Below are 15090 nucleotides of genomic sequence, written 5' to 3'. Positions count from 1 at the left end.
CAGGAAAACGATAAGGCTGTGGTTGTCCTATAAAATGAAGCAGAAGCTTCTTCTCAACTTGTTGATTTAGCCTTTTCTTTTTGAGAAGAAGAGATGCTCATCAGTGGGTGCATTCTTGCAGGATTTACACAAACATGTTAATTTGCATCTGTAGTCCCAGGAAATCAGCCTGTGAAACCCTGCATCCATAGGTTGTTCCTATGTGTTTTTCCATGCATTGGCCTTTTGGCCTTATGATAGAAATAATAGAACTCTTCACCGTTCCCGTAGCTACAGAGAGATTTCCCTTCCTGACTTCATGTTGTCAGCTTGTTATCCACTGTGTAACCAACCTGTTGTTTAATGCTTTGTGATAAAGAATGAGGAACTTAACAGCTTATTGCCTGTGTTCTTCAGCCAGACTAAACCATCACATGGACGCTCCACAGTCTACTGCTTCAGTCGCTTCTGCAGGAGGCTGCTCCACCAGTGAGATTTTGAAACCGATATTTCTCTCTAAAAGATCACTCCGTTGTATTAATGGGAATACTTGGGTTCCTCCTTAATATACGGTTTTACAGCTTTATGTATATGTACAGTTTAGGGTTGGCCCGATACCGAAGCTGGTATCGGGCCCAATACCAGCATCAAGTAGTCGTACTTGTAAAAGCAACGCGATACTCTGATCTGATACCACTTTTGTGCTTGATGTTCCTCCTGGGACTCAAACGCTAGACCACACTTTATACCAGGTGGTGGTGCTAATACACCAAAGGGTTATTTGTTGACCCTCCAAAAAACCCAGAAGAAGAAGACGAGCGACATTAGATGGCAGGAGGGGGTGAAAATGTCAATGGTTTGGAAATATTTAAAAGTGAACCTCGAGGATACTAAAAAAGCAGAATGTCTGCTGTACTCTGCTAAGCTTTCAAGAGGAGGGACAAAAACTTCGTCTTTTAACATGAGTAATTTGATTAAGCATTTTAGGACTAAACACAACACAGAGTTCCAAGTGTTTGCTGCTGCTAGCAACAGCACAGCACAACCAACACTGCAGCAAGTACTACAGAAACGTGAAAAAATGGCAACAGACAATCCACGTGCAGAAAGGATAACTCTTGCCGAATTCATCGCCCTTGATGATCAGCTGTTTTCAGTGGTCGATGATGGATTTTGTCGTCTTCTCAACATATTAGAGCCTCAGTGTTACATTCCCAGCCGCCACCACATTGTATAAATGTGTTTTCAGAAGTTATTATGTGAGGTACAAACTTATTAACTACTTGGTATCGGCAAGTACCTAAACTGAAGTACTTGTACTCAGTCTGTAAAAAACTGGTATCGGGACACCTCTATTACAGCTTTTATGTATTGGACCTTCACATTTATACATGACGGACTGTAGCTATCACATGTTATCATTAATCTTCATTAAAGAATCAACTTTAATAGTTTGTGCTTTGTAAATTTCTGGAGGAGCATTTGTATAGTAATCACACTTGTCATATTAGGAAGGACGCAGATGTTACATGAACTACAGAATTGGGTCTTAAATCATCTAGTGTTTTGTTATGATTGCAAGCAGCCATATTTGTTCTGATCTTTTAAAATTGTCTTGATCAGTGGTACTCTAGGCTTTCTGACAGTGTTTCAGTTTTCATTTGGAAACTTGTTGCTCTTGCACTATTTCTCAGTCAGTCCTAACAACCGTCTCTAACACTATAACAGCAACTAAAGGTCTGGCAAAGCAGAAATGTGAAGTGTTGAGGGGACCAGGACATTACCATATGGCAATCATTTCTTCTATTTGTCATTTAATACCTTAGCAGCTATACTCATTTCATACCTGATTGTTTTGGGTATGTGATTGGGCTGTCTGCCGCCCAGATGTTTTGTATTGACTGTACATAAGTTTCCACCCACCGCAGAGGGTTTTCATACTGGCTTTGGCTACTGAAAACTTAAAATAATTATTTACAGTGTTTCCCCTGCCATTATCCAAGGGGGGCACCCCGCCAACAAGACCGCCCACACCTCATGAGGATCACGGCATGTAGTAATAGTACGTTTTCACAGTTATTAGATCATGTCGTGAAGGATTTCTGTCCCTGCATTGTCGCTACTCTACTTTCTATGGCCAAACTTGACAAAAGGTGGATGAAAACACACTCATCATACTCTGTGTCACCGACGCTGAGTTACGTGCGTTCACACCTAGATGAACACACACACTCTCGACACTGGACAGAAAAACATGCCGCTAAAACCTGGAAAGCAGGCAAGGATATCTGTGATTTTTGTTTTGTTTTTTTAAAGCGCCAAATTTCATTTTGATGGCAGCACTTCCTCTCCTGCAAGCAGCAGCAGGGTTAACTCTCCTGCTCCAGGTACATATGGCGAAGGTAGAGGAATAAAAGTTTTTGACCTGGCTTGACTGTCGGAGGTGGTATTGCCCCCCTGGATCTATCTATAAGACTGAGCTTGGTAATTAAATACATACATGATGGGTAGAAAGAGAAAGAAAGAATAACAGATAAAGACTGAAAGATGGAAAGAGACAGAAACAGATAAAAGATGTGATAAAGAGAGACACAGAAAGGTAGTTAAATCAGAAAGATGGAGAGACAGTTAAAGAAAAAAGAGATATAGAAATTATATATAAATACAGTAGGTAAAAGATGAATAAAGAACATTTTCGAGTTTTCTTTAGGAATGTTCCGTCGAATATGTAGACAGCTTAAACAGGCTGCAGTTAGAGGAAACTATGGGCCCAGCCATCTATACTTCTTATCTTAATTTTTATTATGCCACAATATCGTAATAAAGTTTTCAATTCATGCAGGCGACCTCTGTTAAAATCAAGGATTTAATTGCTGATTTGTACAGGCTCTGAATTCACCTTTAGTATGCCGTGGTAATTTTAATGTCATTTTCACTCGAATTCTATAAATCTACCTTTTGGTTTTCAATCCAAAATCTATCTAAAATTTTGGACACAGATACTGTAAAATCACAGGTCTAATAAAAAAAAAGAATTAAATACAGTTTTTTTTTATATAAAGTGGCTCTATTTCTGTTTTGTCTTCCAGACTCTAGACCAGTGGGAGAGGAAAAGAGTTGGAGAGACAGAGCAGCAGACACAAACCACGCCTCTTCGCAGCCTGGTAAAGTGTTTAGGAACTCGTTGATCACATTCCTTTGGTATTTATCTAGATCAGGGGTCAGCAACCCTGGGCACTAGTGCCACAAGTGGTAGGCAAGGGCTTAACTGATGACTGCATTGCATTAAACTTAGAAGGTTTGTTAAATCGTACATATATAGGGCCACCAGTGCACATTCCAGCACAGACACATCAGAGATGGTAATGACAGTATGTTGGCTAACTTCCCACCTACCTAGTTCGACTTGATTGGCTAAAAAACACTGACCATTTTAAGCTACTTTGTCTGAGGGTGAGAAAGATGTAGCTGGCTAGTCAGTCTTATTAAATATGGCATTGATGCTAGTAAAACAGATAATACAGGAAAAACTGTTTTAGATATGCCCGTTTTTTAAGCAACGTTGAAACTTCAGCGTTTCACCTCCTTAAACGCCTCAGGCAGCTGTCCGCTCAGCGCAGCATCAGCACCACTGAAATACATGGATACATCGGAAGACTTGGACAGAATTCACGATGTGTTTTGAGGATTTTATGGATCAATGTTTTTTTACCGACCAAACCAGAAAGCTTTAATTATCAGTTGGATTTGTCTCTAACTGGCAGTATACAGAAGACATGGACATGCTTGGCTCTACATATCTTCTGACTGCTGGACGCTCTGAGACTTGTGTGCTCCTTAAAGTTATGTAGGATTCCCAGATAGCAGACGTGGCTAATATAAGTGGGGACAGGGAACTCATTAACAGGTCTGGCCCTGTATAAATACAGTACAGACAAAAGGTTTGGACATACCTTCTCATTCAAAGAGTTTTCTTTATTTTCATGACTATGAATATTGTAGCTTCACACTGAAGGCATCAAAACTATGAATTAACTCATGTGGAATTATATACTGAACAAAAAAGTGTGAAACAACTGAAAATATGTCTTATATTCTAGGTTCTTCAAAGTAGCCACCTTTTGCTTTGATTACTGCTCCACACACTCTTGGCATTCTGTTGATGAGCTTCAAGAGGTAGTCACCTGAAATGGTTTTCCAACAGTCTTGAAGGAGTTCCCAGAGATGCTTAGCACTTGTTTGCCCTTTTGCCTTCACTCTTTGGTCCAGCTCACCCCAAACCATCTCGATTGGGTTCAGGTCCGGTGACTGTGGAGGTCAGGTCATCTGGCACAGCACGCCATCACTCTCCTTCTTGGTCAAATAGCTCTTACACAGTCTGGAGGTGTGTTTGGGGTCATTGTCCTGTTGAAAAATAAATGATGGTCCAACTAAACGCAAACTGGATGGAATAGCATGCCGCTGCAAGATGCTGTGGTAGCCATGCTGGTTCAGTATGCCTTCAATTCTGAATAAATCCCCAACAGTGTCACCAGCAAAGCACCCCCACACCATCACACCTCCTCCTCCATGCTTCACGGTGGGAAGCAGGCATGTAGAGTCCATCCGTTCACCTCTTCTGCGCCGCACAAAGACACGGTGGTTGGAACCAAAGATCTCAAACTTGAACTCACCAGACCAAAGCACAGATTTCCACTGGTCTAATGTCCATTCCTTGTGTTCTTTATCCCAAACAAGTCTCTTCTGCTTGTTGCCTGTCCTCAGCAGTGGTTTCCTAGCAGCTATTTTACCATGAAGGCCTGATTCACACAGTCTCCTCTTAACAGTTGTTCTAGAGATGTGTCTGCTGCTAGAACTCTGTGTGGCATTGACCTGTTCTCTAATCTGAGCTGCTGTTAACCTGCGATTTCTGAGGCTGGTGACTCAGATGAACTTATCGTCCGCAGCAGAGGTGACTCGTGGTCTTCCTTTCCTGGGGCGATCCTCATGTGAGCCAGTTTCTTTGTAGCGCTTGATGGTTTTTGCGACTGCACTTGGGGACACTTTCAAAGTTTTCCCAATTGTTCGGACTGACTGACCTTCATTTCTTAAAGTAATGATGGCCACTTGTTTTTCTTTACTTAGCTGCTTTTTTCTTGCCATAATACAAATTCTAACAGTGTATTCAGTAGGACTATCAGCTGTGTACTGTATCCACCTCCTGCACAACACAACTGATGGTCCCAACCCCATTTATAAGGCTTGAAATCCCTCTTATTAAACCTGACAGGGCACACCTGTGAAGTGAAAACTATTTCAGGTGACTACCTCCTGAAGCTCATCAACAGAATGTCAAGAGTGTGTGGAGCAGTAATCAAAGCAAAAGGTGGCTACTTTGAAGAACCTAGAATATAAGACGTATTTTCAGTTGTTTCACACTTTTTTGTTCAGTATATAATTCCACATGTGTTAAAACTCTTTGAATGAGAAGGTGTGTCCAAATGTTTAGTGTGTACTGTATATGCATCATTTTGACCTAGACTATTTTTCTCATCATTGATGTGAGAAGAGCATAAATACCAGCTACATTTTCTGTTGTATGGTTCCATTGCTATTGAGTAGTGTTGTCATAAATAGTGTTTTTTGAAAATAGCTGATCTGCCCCCTGCCAACACCTGTCAATAAGTATAGTTCTATAACTTTGTTGTTTATAGTGTATAACTGTGCCATCAAGAGCCTTAGAAGCCCTGAACTACATTTCTAAAGTCAAATCTCATTTTCTAGTGTTACCTCTACTCTATGATGTTAAATGATCCATCCAACTTTCCTTACCTCCTTGAGGTAACTGGTCTAGGAAGGAAACTCTGCCGTCAAACTGGTTTGGGGTTTTTCCTGGCTTCTTCAGATCAGCGCAGAAAAGGCCTTCAGTAGGGATCCTCACGAGATGCCCAAACTACTTCAACTGACTCCTTTTAATGATCCCTTTGCTCTTATTTCCGAATCTGCAGAGGATGACAGGTTCTGTTGTGATTTAGGACATACCCTCCAGAAGCCAGTGAACCATTAGTTGATGTACCGTATTTTCCGCACTATAAGGCGCACTTAAAAACCTTTAATTTTTTCAAAAAATGACGTTGCGCCTTGTAATCCGGAGCGCCTTATATATGGATCAATTGGTTAATTGGTTGATCCATACTGGTTGTACACGGCGCTCTGTCAAAATGTTTCAGTACGACTGGTAAACTACAAAGCCGCACCGCTTGCAGCATTACGGCTACCGTAGTCAGGGGCGTCGCCGAAGTAATAGCAGTAAACACCTGTACTGTGCTTACTCCTAGTCCAACACCACTTGTGTGTGTATAACGTTTGAATGTACTGTTGCAGGAATTGCCTGAACTATTTGTGATTAGAAGCTCAGTGTGTGGGGTGTATGTTTCGTGTGTGTGTATGGAAGATGTTGACATTACTCCTCCGGACAGAGGTGGCGCTGTGTGCTGCCGTAGCTGAGAATCAAGAGTGAAGGAGTGACGTCGGTATTATTGTGTGTGTGGGGTGGGTAGAAACGGCGACCGGAGCAGCGTTGTATGAGTCTGTAAGCCCTGTGTTTTTACCTGCTGCAAAGTCATTAAAAAGAACCCCGAATCTCGTCAACAACTCAGTGTTTTGATGCCGTTTCTTCATGCTCAACTCAGCAACGTATGAGTGAGGGAGTTAACCCCGAAGTAACTTCGGCCCTGGAGAGAGCGTCTCCCCTGTGTCATCAGACTACGGTCAGGGGACAGAAACAGGAAAGCTCTATTCAATAGAATTCTATGTAGAGGAGACCTTACCATGAGAGTGAATGGAGTTATCAGAATGCTGGTTTGTAGTGTATTAATAAAGTTTGACTGACTGACTTATCTGTTTTGTTGACATTCTCTTTAGCACAGCTCCATCTAGTGGATGCATAACGCAACCCCAGTCAAACGTTTGACTGCAGTAGCTTCTATTCTATGCGCCTTATAATCCGGTGCGCCCTATATATGAAAAAAGTTCTAAAATAGGCCATTCATTGAAGGTGCGCCTTATAATCCGGTGCGCCTTATAGTGCGGAAAATACGGTAGATTCTTTGCAATGTCCAATGAATGGGCTTCAAGCAGCTTTCTGGTTTTTTTAGCTGCCTGCAGAATAGAGGGTGACACGGGAGTGGATTTTCTCTCCAGTCCCATCCTGCTCCCACAGAAAAATGTCTTGTCCCATCCCAATCCCAGGCCAGCATAACAAAAAAAATCCTGTCCCGTCCCAGTCCTGGTAAATTGACTCCCACTCCCATCCCACTCCCATTTAGAACGACTCCCACTCCTGTGCCACTCCCATTTTTGTTTTCTTCATTTAGTCTTTTGGCAATTTCTTTGAAGGACCAGTTAGGTCCCTGTTTTTAGCTGTAGTAAAGGCCAGTTAAAGTAAAAAGAATAATAATGAAGAAATAATAAAATATCAAACAAGGAAACAGACCATGTCTATCTTAGCTGAATAAACAAAATGTACATAGTTGTATTTTACTCATTTATTAAGTGATTGTTTCCTTTGAACAATGACATCACTTTTATGTTTCAAGTTGCTGAAACGAAAGAAAAATGCACCTAGTAAGAGAACAGTACTTGGTGAACAAAAGGCCAAAAAGGCATTACCTTCATAATTTAGAAACTGTAGCTCAATGGTTCACAGCCCTGGTCCTCAGGGACCCCTTCCCTGCAAGTTTTAGATGTTTGTTTCTGCTCCAGAACACCTGATTTAAATTCTAACATGACCTCCTATACAGGCATCAAGAATGGAGGGTCAAACTGGACAAAATTAATACAATAAAATCATCATTAAATAAATAAATGTTGTGAATGTCCCATAAGTGAAGTAAATGTAACATGAAAGAAATGTAACATTAAATGTGACATTAAATTAAAGGTACCATTTATTTATTTAATACATCATTAGAAACAATAAATGTACCATTATATCATGAAATGGACTATAATGCAATTAAATGTGCCACAGAATAATTAAATATAATTTTAAAGACGACATGACGTAATTAGTGGTACAGTTAATATTTAATGATGTATTAAATAAATTGTACATTTAATGGTACATTCAATTTTTTTCTATTTCACAACATATTTATTTAATATCTTCCCTTGATGAAGCCTTCTATGGAGTCCACAAGGGGACATGGGGAATTTTTTCTCTTTTTGCGTTCTCATGCAATAGTCTTTGAGTTATCTCGCAATACTTTGTGGGATAGTTTCCAAACCAGATAACTGCAAAAATGGAACAAACACTACACCCGTTTTGAGATTTATTGAGTTTTATTTTGAAATCGGTCTTAAATAAAATGATCTTCAATCAGACTAAAAGACAGTTTTTATCCACAAGTTGTCAAATTACTGAACTCTGGACAATAATGCTGCACGAAACCACATCTGTGACACTTTGTTTGCTTATTACTGCTGCATGATGTGTACTTTTTTTTGCACGCCATTATTGTTTTTGTTTTTATTGTGATTTGAACGGTTCTTCTTATCCTAAGCATTTCATCGCATTGTTGACTGCGTGTTAACCTGCATATGACAAATAAACCATATCATAGACATATCAGTGCTGTTTGTTTTGTGAGCAGTTTGTCTGTCATCTGTGCTCCTGTTCCAAAATGCCGAACGCAAAAGTATTGCGCGGGGACGCAAAAAAAAAAAAAAACATCCCCCATGTCCCCTCTCGGGCTCCGTACCTTTCCCCTCTACTGTGGCAAAGGCTCTTAAATCTTTAGTGCACATGGAGCAGTTTTGTTGGTCAGATGAGACTTGACACATGTTGGTACTTTTGGTTTGACGAATAAAGAGATGCAGGGCTGATTTAATCCAGAATCTGTCTTACAAGTGTCCCTTAATCACTGGTGTACTTGGTTACAACTAAATACATTTTACAAGCAGCAGACTGCATGTTAACACTGCTACATTCAACTCTCCTGAAGTTCGGTCATATTTGCGACTTTCCTGTCAGCTCTGTGAGTTTAGTAGATAAGTCCTTACTTCTGACTTTACGTTACAAATCCAATTTTACCACGTCCAGTTCTCCACCAAAGACAATTGATCCTAGTTTGTTTTCCCTCCTATTGGTTAGCTCCTGCTCCCGTCTGCTCCCGTTCATTTTTTATCCTGTACCGTCCCAATCACGTGATCTTTACTGATGCTGTCTCCCGTCCCGCGGGATTCCCATGGGAATCCCGTGACCCGTGGGACTCCCGAAAAAATGTCAGCCTCTACTGCAGAGTGTATAAGTGTATAAAACATAAACGTCTTTAACACCTGAGAAAAGAGTTTGAGTTGATTTAACAAATACAGAACACTGATTTTACCAAGGTTAAAAAACTTGGATGTAAACATGTACAGCACGGTTTACATCTAAACCAGATGTACAACCATGTTTCTTTCTGTTGCACCTTTTATATTAAATGTCCTCTTAAAAAGTCTTTGTTCTGCAAAACTGTGGTACTGACTTAAGTTGAACTGGGTCTAAAAGCCCGTGCAAACCAGTGGAAGGAAGTTGAGATAGGAGCTGGATGATCTTTTCTCTTGTTTCTTGTTAAATGTGTCAGGTGATTCAAACAGTTTGGAGTCCATTAATGTTCCAAGAAAAAAACGTATTGAAGACTGTGTGGTAATCCTGGCAGGTATTTATTTGGATATATAAGAAGTTTTTTCTTGTTAAATTAAATGTTAGCATTGCCATGCTTGTTCTTTCACAGTTGTTCTGGTCCATGTGGTTTTTTTTTTTTTTTTTAAGGTTTAACTTTTTGGTATCAGTTCTGCTGCCTGAGACAATATATCATATATCCTTGTCTACAGCCTGCGGAGGGTGACAACGAGTTTCTGCAACTGCTGAAGAAACACAAAGAAAAAACAGAAGAAGAGATGAGAGAGCTAAGAAAAAAAACTGAAGAGCTGAAGAGGGAAAGGGACGAGGGAAAAGAAGTGATCGAGCGCCAGCATCGTTGTATTGACCACCTGCGTGCTAAACTGTTCCAGACGCAGGTAAATGCAAGCTTCACATCCTGTACGGTAACACGCAGACTAGCTGGGCACAAATATGAATTTCAGGTACAGCTTAGAGTGATGGGAAATAGAATTTTCAAATTCATACAAGAGGTAAAAATATAACATTACGCAGATTTCCACACATCAGTCTTTTTTTACTATAACTATTGAAAATTTATTGTTAAGAATGTTTTTGTAAATAATTAAAAATAACAGCAAAGTATCAACAATTTAAGCTGAGGTTCAGACAAGACATGATGCCATTGACAACGGGCTGCTTCACCCACCTTAGAGTGAAATGTAGAGTGAACTTTATTGTGAGTAGATCTTTTTACTGAATGCAGTGCCGTGCCAAAATCTTATTGAAGCCCTTACATTTCTTTAGCATTGTATTTGATTATAGAACAACACAAAGTAGTGCATCATTTTCAGGTGGCTTGCCACTAGCAAGTTGATTTAAAAACATGTAAAGAACACTTGACATTCTTCTGAACACACCATACCCATGGTGAAACATGAAGGTGTGAGCATCATGCTGTGGGGTGGGACAAGGAAGCTGGTCCAGTCTTTTTAATAATCATTTGCATTCCCTGCTACAAAAATGAGTTGTACCAGAGCTGTTTTGTCATCTACCGTCACAGCAATCATGCTCTTCTTGTTTGTGGGCTGATAGAATATCTTAATATTTTACAGATAAGCGGCAATGAGGAAGCTGTTCAACTTCGCTCCGAGGCACAGCACACCTCTGACTGGTAAGACTCAGTTCCCCATGAATACATGTAGATCATTCTGTGAAACTAACAGCACTCAACTAACTTTAAGCTAAACCTTAATGTAGTTCTGTTAAATTAATCGGAGCGGTATCCTGTTATAACTACAGGTCCTTCTCAAAATATTAGCATATTGTGATAAAGTTCATTATTTTCCATAATGTAATGATGAAAATTTAACATTCATATATTTTAGATTCATTGCACACTAACTGGAATATTTCAGGTCTTTTATTGTCTTAATATGGATGATTTTGGCATACAGCTCATGAAAACCCAAAATTCCTATCTCACAAAATTAGCATATCATTAAAAGGGTCTCTAAACGAGCTATGAACCTAATCATCTGAATCAACAAGTTAACTCTAAACACCTGCAAAAGATTCCTGAGGCCTTTAAAACTCCCAGCCTGGTTCATCACTCAAAACCCCAATCATGGGTAAGACTGCCGACCTGACTGCTGTCCAGAAGGCCACTATTGACACCCTCAAGCAAGAGGGTAAGACACAGAAAGAAATTTCTGAACGAATAGGCTGTTCCCAGAGTGCTGTATCAAGGCACCTCAGTGGGAAGTCTGTGGGAAGGAAAAAGTGTGGCAGAAAACGCTGCCCAACGAGAAGAGGTGACCGGACCCTGAGGAAGATTGTGGAGAAGGGCCGATTCCAGACCTTGGGGGACCTGCGGAAGCAGTGGACTGAGTCTGGAGTAGAAACATCCAGAGCCACCATGCACAGGCGTGTGCAGGAAATGGGCTACAGGTGCCGCATTCCCCAGGTCAAGCCACTTTTGAACCAGAAACAGCGGCAGAAGCGCCTGACCTGGGCTACAGAGAAGCAGCACTGGACTGTTGCTCAGTGGTCCAAAGTACTTTTTTCGGATGAAAGCAAATTCTGCATGTCATTCGGAAATCAAGGTGCCAGAGTCTGGAGGAAGACTGGGGAGAAGGAAATGCCAAAATGCCAGAAGTCCAGTGTCAAGTACCCACAGTCAGTGATGGTCTGGGGTGCCGTGTCAGCTGCTGGTGTTGGTCCACTGTGTTTTATCAAGGGCAGGGTCAATGCAGCTAGCTATCAGGAGATTTTGGAGCACTTCATGCTTCCATCTGCTGAAAAGCTTTATGGAGATGAAGATTTCATTTTTCAGCACGACCTGGCACCTGCTCACAGTGCCAAAACCACTGGTAAATGGTTTACTGACCATGGTATCACTGTGCTCAATTGGCCTGCCAACTCTCCTGACCTGAACTCCATAGAGAATCTGTGGGATATTGTGAAGAGAACGTTGAGAGACTCAAGACCCAACACTCTGGATGAGCTAAAGGCCGCTATCGAAGCATCCTGGGCCTCCATAAGACCTCAGCAGTCCCACAGGCTGATTGCCTCCATGCCACGCCGCATTGAAGCAGTCATTTCTGCAAAAGGATTCCCGACCAAGTATTGAGTGCATAACTGTACATGATTATTTGAAGGTTGACGTTTTTTGGATTAAAAACACTTTTCTTTTATTGGTCGGATGAAATATGCTAATTTTGTGAGATAGGAATTTTGGGTTTTCATGAGCTGTATGTCAAAATCATCCGTATTAAGACAATAAAAGACCTGAAATATTTCAGTTAGTGTGCAATGAATCTAAAATATATGAATGTTAAATTTTCATCATTAAATTATGGAAAATAATGAACTTTATCACAATATGCTAATATTTTGAGAAGGACCTGTACAGGTAGGTATACTCTAAGTCTTCAGGATTGTAGCATGCCTAATTAAATTTTTTTCCTTTCTTCTGCTTAACAAAGCCTCTGCCTTATCCTCCTTGGCCTCTTTTGTTTCATTTTCCCAGCTCTAGTCTGGCTAAACTCACAGAGCAGCTCGAGGCCACACAGGGCAGGTGAGCCTACAGCTCTGTGTGGCTGTCTTTTGCTTCCCTCTGTGAACATGTCACTAACTGCCTGCCTGTTGCCAAAAGCTAAACTCATTCTGTTTCTTGTGGGTTTCGCAAGTAGGTCAGACATTTTATCCACTTCGTTGTTATGCCATTCTTATGCATCAGAAGGGATTTTTACCATTGTCAAAAAAACAATCATTTATTTCTCAATCATTTTCTGCGTCATGTAACTGAATTTCTCTTTCTATTTTCTGCTAAAAAATAAAAGTAGCTATTAGCTAAATAAAGGAAATAGATTTATAGGAAAAGGGGTGTTAATTGAGTAACTAATTGGCAATTTTACTCAAGGGTCTTCCTACTCATTTGACAAAATTGAATCATGTGATTTCATTGCTAATAAATGACCAGTTTATATCAAAGTGCTGCAGTCATTGTTTACACTATAAAATTATAAAAAGTTACCATAGGTATAATTTTAGTCTTTGACTGAGCACAATTTTGACATGTACCAGTGACTGATTTCTTTCCCCTGTAGGTATCGGGAGCTGGAGGAGAAGCTGGATTACCTGCAGAAGAGCTCAGCTCAGCGTGACAGAACAGAAGCTCTGCTCAAACAAAAGGACAAAGAATGTGCCCAGGTCTGCTACAGGGCTTTTATAATCTTGAAGCTCCATCTACAGCAGAGTACAGTCCTAAAATATCCAGTGTTGGGATGTCTTTATCCCCTGTACAAATCTGAGTAATTTAACAATAGGCATTTGTCAAAGCTGGGTCAGTGTGGTGTATATGCTTAAAAACTCAGGAGCTTTTAAGTGTCAGAAAATTAAACACTACATTTCATAAGCGTGATTAAAGGGTCCACATTAGTACTGAGATTGTGTGCCACTTAATTTACTCATCAGTGACATTGTGGACGATGCATTATTCGTATTTAGTGAGTTTTTGAAGGTCTGACTTGACTCACAAAGCTACAGCGTTAAATTCCTGTGTTGCCCCTACCGATTATTCTGATGCAGAGCATCGCATATTTCAGGGCGTTTTAAGGCAATTGCGTGCAGACATGTATTTGTTGTAAGTTTTCTCTGCACACAATTACCTACTGTATAAAATTAGGTTGTTCTATGGTTCATTTTTTACTATTTGTAGGTTTTATAACCAAGGAAAACATCATAAATTTACAAAAGGAGAACATGCATTTTCGTCAAGGGGAACACTTCACCTTTATGTAAAATGACCAGATGATATAGTTTAATACCCAGTTGCCAAAAAATAATTTCTTTTACCATCTTCTATGGCGAGTCCTTGCAGGTACTGCAAGAAAAAAAATGTATCTGGCATTACAGAACTACCAGAACTAGCCTTTTTATACTTACCATCTATATTTAGAGACTCCTGCTCAGTTTTAGATTATTGTTGGTCAAAGTTATTTACGAGCTACTGTGAAGGGCCCAAAGAGCTACATTTGGTTTCAGAGCCAGAGGTTCAGGGGATCTTGCCCCTGTCAGAATGACTCTGAAAAACCAAACAGTAGTGCTGCACAACATGTTTCTGACCTATTTAACTCTCCTTTTACTGCAACCACAATGGAACCGATGAGGATGGGAGAGTGACTACACGTCTTGTAATTCTGCACTGTGTGTTAAAGAGTACCCTTCAGTTGCGGAGCAATTGCACAGTAAATCCCCTAGTTTGATGCAAACCCACAACATGACCACTGTGAAACTATCAATGCTGCCAATATTGGCCATGAGACCACTTCTGTGTCTGGTGACCTTAGGTGACCTTACCTGACTGTCTGAGGCAGCAGTAACACTGTTGCTTAACACATGATGCCTCCACTCCACATATGGTGCCCATTCTTGACTAACCACCTCCTGGTTTAATTATTTCCATAACTATCAGGTGTTTGTATGTGTACCATATTATATCCAAATCAGACCATTTCTTTGCATTGTTTAGCTGCCTTTGTCTGTGAATGTATTTTTAATGTTTAATCACTTCTATTTGCATTCCATCAGCTGGCCAAGGACTGTGAGGCTCTGAAAGCTCAGGCGACATCACTGTTGGGGGAACTGAATGAGAGACAGATCCTCTTGCAGAAAAGCGATGACGAGCGCAAAATGCTGGAGGAGAAGTGAGTCATCACTTTATATCAGCATAGCCACATTTATACGTTTTGTCTCTTTTCCTGAGCTGTTTCTTCTGTCTGTGTGCAGGCTGGTCAGTAAGGTGAAGGCTCTGCAGGTGGCAGAGCGAGAGCTGGATCAGCAGAGGAAACAGCATCACGTGGCCATGGACAAACTGCTGCTGCAGGTCCAGAGCCTTGAGAATGCCCTGAAGTCGGAGAGGCACGTGGTCACAGAGGAGAAGTGTGTTCAGCACACCTATTACCCTTGTAGTTTGTAGTCAT

The 15090-nt window shown here is 40.7% G+C and overlaps 1 protein-coding gene across 5 annotated transcripts in view; it reads left to right on the top strand.

Moving 5' to 3' along the window:
• Positions 1–15090, top strand: part of ikbkg (inhibitor of nuclear factor kappa B kinase regulatory subunit gamma) — a 35510-nt gene that overhangs the window by 3570 nt on the left and 16850 nt on the right. For 2 of the 5 annotated variants that reach the window (XM_047379381.1, XM_047379398.1), the window contains exons 4-10: positions 3069–3143; positions 9838–10023; positions 10720–10778; positions 12636–12683; positions 13216–13318; positions 14699–14814; positions 14897–15049. In XM_047379381.1, coding sequence (XP_047235337.1) covers positions 3069–3143; positions 9838–10023; positions 10720–10778; positions 12636–12683; positions 13216–13318; positions 14699–14814; positions 14897–15049 — 740 coding nt within the window. The remainder of the gene's footprint in view (positions 1–3068; positions 3144–9837; positions 10024–10719; positions 10779–12635; positions 12684–13215; positions 13319–14698; positions 14815–14896; positions 15050–15090) is intronic. The other 3 variants (XM_047379389.1, XM_047379416.1, XM_047379407.1) reach the window with 2 other exon arrangements.

Source organism: Girardinichthys multiradiatus, chromosome 1, assembly GCF_021462225.1.
Source record: "Girardinichthys multiradiatus isolate DD_20200921_A chromosome 1, DD_fGirMul_XY1, whole genome shotgun sequence".
NCBI lineage: Eukaryota > Metazoa > Chordata > Actinopteri > Cyprinodontiformes > Goodeidae > Girardinichthys > Girardinichthys multiradiatus.
The sequence above is the reverse complement of the archived record's forward strand: the minus strand, read 5'-3'. Positions and strand labels throughout refer to the sequence as shown.